Source organism: Montipora capricornis, chromosome 11, assembly GCF_036669925.1.
Source record: "Montipora capricornis isolate CH-2021 chromosome 11, ASM3666992v2, whole genome shotgun sequence".
Lineage (NCBI taxonomy): Eukaryota > Metazoa > Cnidaria > Anthozoa > Scleractinia > Acroporidae > Montipora > Montipora capricornis.
Genome location: NC_090893.1, coordinates 8,563,343 through 8,572,104, shown reverse-complemented (window position 1 = coordinate 8,572,104; position 8,762 = coordinate 8,563,343). Strand labels below are relative to the sequence as shown.

At 39.1% G+C, this 8,762-nt stretch overlaps 1 protein-coding gene across 1 annotated transcript in view; it reads right to left on the bottom strand.

Moving 5' to 3' along the window:
* The window catches only part of LOC138024145 (general transcription factor 3C polypeptide 3-like), a 46,344-nt gene that overhangs the window by 32,531 nt on the left and 5,051 nt on the right, over nt 1-8,762 (bottom strand). Inside the window, exons 6-11 of the mRNA XM_068871254.1 lie at nt 7,996-8,055; nt 6,672-6,759; nt 5,339-5,397; nt 4,414-4,650; nt 3,942-4,026; nt 2,303-2,364 (exon numbers count right to left, since the gene is read on the bottom strand). Coding sequence (XP_068727355.1) covers nt 2,303-2,364; nt 3,942-4,026; nt 4,414-4,650; nt 5,339-5,397; nt 6,672-6,759; nt 7,996-8,055 — 591 coding nt within the window. The remainder of the gene's footprint in view (nt 1-2,302; nt 2,365-3,941; nt 4,027-4,413; nt 4,651-5,338; nt 5,398-6,671; nt 6,760-7,995; nt 8,056-8,762) is intronic.

Sequence of the window (8,762 nt, the reverse complement as noted above, 5' to 3'; positions counted from 1 at the left end):
AAAAGGACGGAGACAATCCAGTAAACCAATCAAAACTCAAAGTAATTACACGTAGCCGACACAAAGCGACGGGGAAAATGTGCACGCTGCGAGCCACTGATTGGTTTTGGTTTTCACTTCTGATTGGTCGAAAAAATGGCGCGAGAACTTTGAACAATCCCTGAGTGAAGTAATCATAAACCAAAGTAATTCACTAATTACTTTCGACACTCAATTGAAAACACTCTAAACAGTAGCAAAACCAAGTTGAGTTATCCAGTGGATAGCGCTATAAACCCTTGGAACGACTGGGGCCAGAACGTCATCTCAAGATAGAGCGGTTTCAATTGAGTGTCGAAAGTAATAGCGAATTGCTTTGGTTTATAATTACGTCACTCAGTGATTGGTTCAAATTTCTCGTGCCAAGTTTTCAACCAATCAGAAGTGAAACCAAAACCAATCATGGCTCGCGCGTGCACATTTTCCCGCGCTTTGTGTCGGCTACGTGTAATTACTTCGAGTTTTGATTGGTTTACTGGATTGTCTCCGTCCTTTTGATTGGCCAAAGTAATTGCTTTGGTTTTGGTTTTACGACACTCATTTGAAACCCGCTCTATAAATCCGTGTTATGATATCACATCGGAACTATTCAAACCCTTTTACTATGACTGACAAAACTGTACCTGTGACCCAGGAATGAAGATGGTATGAACGAAGCTAAAGTAAGGAGAGACTGAAAACTTATCCTTTTATCTCAACTTTAATGTTAGCAATTTTTACGTTGTTGTTTTAGAGCCTGGCCACAACGGAAATGTTTGGCGTTTAAATAACATCAAACATTGTTTGGTGGCCAACCATTTTACCGTTTGTCAACCTTGTCTGGTGCTGTTTGATCGTGTTTGGTCGTGTTTGATAAAATTTGAAGACCATCAAAAAAAAAACATTCGATCAAACAACTTAAAACATTTCTTTTGTTCTCGTGTTTCACGATCGAAGTTCTGTTTGTTTGGCCAGCAGTATCAAACATGTTTGGCCCATGCATGCGTACCACGCTTGCTCAACTGCTTGTACCCATGAGTTTTTTTTTACGTATATTTGCAGGGTTCGTGTTAAGAGCCGGTAACCGTTTATTTTTACCGGCTGTTCAAGTAAATGTTACCGGCTATTTCACTGAAATATTTACCGAAATTATCCAACGAATGTTCGTCTGTTCAAAAGTGAAATTCCATTGCGTTTATGGGAAATATTGCGTTCCCCCTCCAACTAATCCTGTGAAGATATCTGGCACATGTTATCGCTTCGAAAATATATCATTTATTAAAGCAATCCAGCTTGATTTTGCCAACTCATCCTTCGAAACGATGTCCGCCATGTTTCCCTCCCATTCCTCCCGCGGCCAGGGGAAACCCCACATAACCATTAAAAACGTTTTACAACATGGCATCCACGCGTGGAAAACGCCAGAAAGGTCTTTCGGAGTTTAGTTTTCAACCGAAGCGTCAGAAAAGCGGTGGTGAGTGAAAATCAATGAAATAGTATAACCTTCTTTCCTTTTGCTGAGTATTAAATTAATTTAGCAGCCGCTGGCACGGGACAGCGATCGTTACGAACGTCAAGTTAAGACTTGAGCTCGCTAGCCCGTGCAGGGGCAGGTAACAAAGTTACCTCCTATTTTTGGTTTTTTACCTCCTGTGCAAAAACTTAACATGAACTCTGTATTTGTGACCCATAGTTCTTTGACAATAAAGTTGACAGTTACTTGTGAAAATACATTGCTCGTGGTTAGTCTTACGAAGCTCGTTTCATCGCGACCAAGGGACTCGTCAGAGACCTTTCTGTTTTGCAAACTCGTTGGGCATCACGCTCAAAGTCAGGTTCGCTAACAAAATGATGACAGCAATCTCGCCTTATATTTCATAAGGATTCCAGACCGCACAAATTTCACGAGTGAAAAAAATTTTCCCGACGAGTTTGCAAAACAGAAAGGTCTTTGATGAGTCCCTTGGTCGGAATGAAACGAGCGTCGTAAGACTATCACCACTAACAATATATTTCCATAGTTCTTTGCTTGTGGGATTTGATCTGAGTTAGATCAAACATGTTTCAACCGTTTGGCCAGTCCACTTCAACATAAGCATGTTTGTCAAGGCTCTTACAGTGGACGGTGGAGAAATGTACTAAATGGTAAGAGGCACGTGCAGAGCGGGCAAATCTTTTGTTTGATCCATTAAATATGTAGATTTTTGGAATTCTAATTGCATATTTATAGCTATTGACCAATATTTCTCTCTTTCCATAGAATGGGAACTGCAGCTAAACTCACCACGTTATATTTATTTGAGCCTAAAAGTATGTTGAGAATCGGCAAAGCTTCTTCATAGTCTCCTGTGTGAAAAGAATTAAAAAGTAACACAAGGACAATCATAGTGGAAGCAAGTACGCTATCACGAATATGCAATCTGATTGGCTCAGGAATTCATTAAATGCCCACCCCGAACTCCCCTTCAACCAGTGTGTCCGGAGTCCCATTTATCGAAAGTCCCGATACCTTTTCGGACTTGAAAATCCATTTACTAAACTGCCAACCACTTATTTTGATAGGTTGGTCTTTTAACATGTTTTCAAGATAACAAAAAGCAAAATGACTGTGGAGTTTGATGACTTAAAATCTCTCCGTTCATATATTAAGATACAGAGAGAATTGTCACACCCGAAAAAGCCCAGAAAGTTTTGGGACATTTTCGAGAAACGGGATACAGGTTTGGATTCACAGACAAGGCGACCATTGATTTGTGGCCTGAGATGTTTTCCTCTGTTCCGCGAGAGTGGTCGAATGAAATCGAACTGATGAAGCACACAAGGATATCAGCTTGTATATGAATAACAGTCGTAAAAGACTTTTCCAGTTCTGAAATGTTACCCTTCTGGTAACCGAAACTCTCATCCTCTTAGCATACTTAGGTGTTCGATTAATTAGTCTCTGGTTAAGTAACTTTTTTTTCAGTTTTCATGTGTCTCCTTTCAATGCTATCGAACATTAGTCTCTATAGTCTGACAAAATTTTAATGCAGCCACTCTGGTTTGGAGAAATATAGACCGTATTCATAAATGGCAGCCAATAAATTATTATTTTGTCTTCGAGCTAATGAGACCAACTAGCCTCGCTATAAAGCGACAATTCTTTTGTATTTGTCCATCCAAACGAGGCTAGTTGGTTTTCTTAGCACATAGCCTGCATGTATGCTTTTCCGTTGAAAATGGCACGCGGTCGAAATATACGGGCTTGGTTGCTGAAAGTAGTATCCAAGCCCCTATATTTCGACCGCGCGCCATTTCAACGGAAGAGCCTGCTGGCAGGCTACTTCGCACAATGACAAAGGAATAATTTATTAGCCGCAATTTGTAAATACGGTCTACGGATGTGGCTTAAAAGGTTACAATTCAAAGACCCAAGGTTTCGACACTCCTGTCTAATCAGCGGTGATCCAAAGCTATAGCAAGATTCTTTTTATATGCTCACCAATATGGCCAAAAAAGAAAAAAGGAGGCGCTAAGTAATTACTCAGTGCTTAGCGTCTTTAAACACGAAGACGCACCATAAAAGGGGGCTCTTCACTCACTGCTTTTGCTCGAATTCTTTTAAAGCACGACTGATTAATTATCGAAGATGGTGATCAACAAACAGCAACACAAAGACGAAAGCCTGAAAAGATATTTCAAGCGCGAAAAAAAAAGGGACTGGGGATGAAAAAACGGACACATTGCCATAAGGGGCCTTTTTTATTGAACAAATTATCACAGAGCTCTCAGTTGCGTCCACGGTTGATTGATAAATCATTTGCATGTGCCTAAGGCACCACGCCTTTTATAGTGCATCTTCGCGTGTTTAAAAAGGTGCAAATCGGTGTCAAGTAAAAGATACAATCGGCTCACAATCCACGCCTTATGTATTCCATACCAACCATTTTCTGTATAGGCATCAGCAACATCAATGTACAGATCGCCTACGTTGTCCACAGATTGCAAGAACAGTGGATAAAGTAAGTCCTGTGAAAATATATCAAAAGAATGAAAGTTGGAAAACGAAAAGAAATCAGCACCTTTCATGGCCTCTAAAGTTCAAATTTAGATCCTTTTTTACAACCGTCAAACGCATTTTCTGTGACAGTTAGCGGGCAATTTAACTTAGAAACCAGCAAAGTAGACGAAAATCAGCCAATCGCAACGCCGAATGTGACGCATTAACCAGTTTTCCTATGTACAGTGATTGATGGGAGACAAAAATGAAACCGTACATTGGAAACTGAGTACCCATGTTTATGAAAAAGCGCAGTAAAGAGGGGTGGGAAGGAACAGAATGCCTGTGAAAGTGTGCTAGGAAAAAAACTACTAAATCCCCCGCCTCCACAAAAACAAGCCTCATATCAAAGTTACCTTGATAGGATACAAATTCCGCAAGTATATGAGGCACACAACAATCTTGACTCGAAGATCAATGGGAAAGTCCTCTGGTAAAATTAAGTTGGTTTTTGCTTCCTCGTTGTTTGACTGTGAATCAGTTAAGTCTGGCCGATGATTTGGACTCATTAGGAGCGAAAATGATGTCAAAGGTGACTCTTCAGAGCATCTTGATACCTCTTCTTTCTTCGCGTCACAGTGCTTAAGAATGACCTGCGATGCGCCAAAATCTAAATTAATACAACCAGTCAAATAAAAGAACCGCGGTGTAACTAACCCGAGTAATTGCAGAATATCTGGCCAACCGAAGCAACACCGACTACACGGCTACTTGGCCACTAACTGGCTACATGAGTGGGTGACTGAGCGAGCATGCTATCAACGCGCTTGCAAATGCGTAAACTGCGGCTACTTGGCCACGCGGCTACAGGGCTACGTGCTTACGCGGCTACGTAGCACCGCATCTTTGTGGCTGGCGGCTTTGTGAGTTTCCATTATACTTCCATCTCTTGCGTCGATCAGTGACGATGATCGCTATGGGATGCCTCACCAATTTTGACGGATTTAGAACGAGGTATACCCTGAGGTTTCTTGCCATTGTTTGAGCTTAGCCGTGTAGCCACATAGCTGCGTCGCCACCTACATGTAGCCGCGTAGCCACAGTTTGCGTGTTTGCGCATAACAGAGTAGCCATGTAGCCATGTTGGAGTGGCCGGGTATTCTACAGTTAAGCTGAAGCGGAGCCTGGAGTCGCTAGGAAAATGGGGCTGATGCTCAAAATATCATGTTTTCAATTTGTTTCTCCGGTGACCAAGCAGATAGACCCTATCAACCCAATCGAAACCAAATCTGCTGGAGTCGAGAACTAGAAGCCTGAGTAATACCAGATGTTAAGGGTTACCTGCAGAGCAGTTTCGTATGCCTTGGATGTCATATGAAGATCAGCAAGCATGTTGATTGCTGGCATAAATGAAAAAAATAAATACATAAAACGAATGAATAGGAAAAGAACAAGTGAGGAACAGTTGAGAGTGCTTAAAGTGCTACTGAAAAGAATCATTTCTTTTTTCTTCAGATTTTGAAAGTGTGATTGCTTAACACTGGACTGGCAAAATTTTGATCTTTGATTTTTATCCAAAGGTTGTTTACTTTGAGTGCAAGGTACCGGTAATTGGATTTCACAGTCCCCCATTATTCATGCTCCAAACTGACTGATTGGATTAGACCTAATGGGGTTGGATTTAGGGAAAAGCAACGTCATCTACTCACTAGCATAAAAATTTCAGCGTGTAAAAGCAGTCTGAAAGCCTGAAACTCCTGTGCTGCATATTAATTTAGTCATGAACACATGCATTGCATTCTTAAACTATTTAGTCTTTGATGTCATTTTCTCCTCAATCCAGCTCTCTCAAGATCGTCAAGTTAGTATTGGCGGATCATTATCTTCTTAGTTTTTAAGTGACATTGCAGCCGCCATGTTGGAGTCCCGAAACAATGCAACAGCGGGTACAGTGTATGTTGGAGTCCTGATCCAATCCTCTGGGAATTTGATCTGTATTGTTATGAGAACGTTTTCTTTTGTTTTTGTTGAAAAGCATATCTGTTGATCACGTAAGTGAAACCCAAGAGTAGCAAAATTCCAGTTAAATTACCCCGTAAATAGGTGTCATTTTGAAATCAAGGCTTTAAACTTGGGTCACTTACTATTTAGTTGACATAATTTTGAAATCCAAAGAAAAATAAAAATTGATTTTTTGGTCATGGTAGCACTTTAATTGGCAAGCAAATGTCGAATGAAAGTAGCCTAATTAGCCCTTTCCCTATTCATTCCTACACCAGCTCAATTGCAACATCTACTTTAAAAATCTCTAAAGAAATGAGAGCTTTATTTTAGTGGTAATACTTATATTCCTTTTAACCCAGAATTTTTTATGCCAATGAGTGTTGTTTTACACATAATTATCCTTGCCATTTATACAAAGAAATTCAACAGTCAAAATTAAAATAATAGTGTTTTAGTAAATTCACCCAAACCATTGAAGTGTCACCCTTTTTGTCTCTTTGGGATAATCTGTCGACCTTCCAAACCCAATTGATCCCAAATTTAAGAACTTCATTCACCACCCATGCAGTAAAACAGTTTTTTAGTTCACATCTTGATACTTACAGTCAAGCTAAGTGTACTTAAAAGCAGTTTGTCTTGGCTTTAAAAGCGAATTTTGCCCAGAACTAACCTTGGTTATTCACATGGTTAGGAAATTTAGAGAAAGCAGCATCCAGTATATTTGTAGCTTCTTTCAAGGATTTGTTTTCATGGTACAACTGAAAGAAAATACAGGCTCTTAGAAAAATAGAAAATCCTTTCTCTGTTAAATTTTTCATTAGATTTAAAAGGAACTTAACAGATAAATAATTATAACAGTTACAATGTACAAGGAGTGGTTTTCGATTGAGTGTCAAAAGTAATTAGCAAATTGCTTTGGTTTATAATTACTTCACTCAGTGATTGGTTCAAAGTTCTCGTGCCAATTTTTCAACCAATCAGATATGAAACCAAAACCAATCGTGGCTCGTGCGTGCAAATTTTCCTGCTCTTTGTGTCGGCTACTTGTAATTACTTCGAGTTTTGATTGGTTTACCGGATTGTCTCTGACCATTTTGATTTGCCAAAGTAATTACTTTGGTTTTGGTTTTACGACACTAAATTAAAAACTGCTCTAGTACTTTACATGGAGACTAAACAGGTCAAGTAAGAAACATCACTCCTGTAAATTATTTAATGAGAAATGACACAGCACTGTTTGAACACACTTTAGTTAAGACCCCTGAAGAACAACGTAATTCCTAACTGCATGGTATTACAAGTTTATTATTGTTAGCAGATAATTATTATAAAAGATATTGAGGTTGAAAAAGGAAAAAAAGTTTAAAATAAAATTGGCCACATACTTTGTGAGTGTAGACCGTAACTGTAAAAAATCACAAAAAATGATGTAGCTGTCTCTTCCTGTTAAAATGTGTTACAACCTCCTTAGTTATTATTATTTTTGGATTGCAGTGTTTTTCATTTGTGTCTTAGACTACTTAATGATGAATAATTTACTTTTAAAACTGTTTCCTGGTTTTGACCACCAAATAAGTAAGCAAGTGAAGCTATGATCCTCGCAGTTATGAACGCAATTTTAGCAATTGCATGGAGAAGCCTGAAAATTTCAGGACTTCAACCAGGTTTGAACCTGTGAGCTTGCAATGCAGGTGTGACACTCTAACCAACTAGGCTATGAAGCCACTGATGTCGCTTAGAGTGTTGCACCGGCATCAAAAGGTCACGGGTTCAAACTCTATTGAAGTCCTGAATTTTTCAGGCTTATCCACGCAATTACTAAAATCGCATTTATAACTGCGAGAATGATAGCTTCACTTGATTTCATATCCGAAGTTCAATAATTACGGTATGTGATCCATTTCATATCATTAACACTTCAAAAAAGTAAGCAAAGCTCCTATGACACTGTATCTTTACCATCATGTAAAATAAAAATGTCTATATGTACATACCTTTGCCAACTCACACACAAGGTCAATGTACTTAGCTCCATCACCAGATGAAGACAAAGCCTACAAACCAAGGAGACTTATTACACAGGGTTTTGTTATCAGTTCCCTATTTCACTGAAGGAGAACATATAACACAACAATCAATGTCACAAAACAATGAACAATATCAGTATCAAACAGCTGATGGTGCAGGCTTAATAGAAAAAAAGGTCCCAGGAGTCAAATTTACTGTACTTGCAAGACTCTCTGATTTCAAGATCAGAAGCATTCCCTCTAGGCAGCAGGACACTTGTGAGAGTTACGATAAGAACTCTAAGATCTATGACAGTGAGGTCAACGAAAACATCATCTCAAAATATAACTTTGCAACATTGTACTATTTTTGTGATTAGTCCATCTTGTTCGCGTCATGCAACGTGGGTGAAGTATCCTAAAAATAAATTGGTATGAGGGGTTTCAGAGTAAAAGTGGAGAATGCAGGATTCACATTTTGTATGCTGGCATTGTTATCAAAACCTCAAATTAGGTGACTTCACATTGTTGTTTTGCAGAGACCCCAAAAATATGTGCTAAAATGCATCCTAAACATGCAGCACTTTTAACTAATGATGTTGTTTTGGGTCATTGTTGTTGACAACCACATCATAGATCTTAAAGTCCCTAATATTAAACTTGGTTCAGATGTCAATAAATTATTATTCTCCCCATGAAATGGCGAGGGCCATGGATAAACAATTACTAAACAACTTCTTAAAACCAGCAATTAT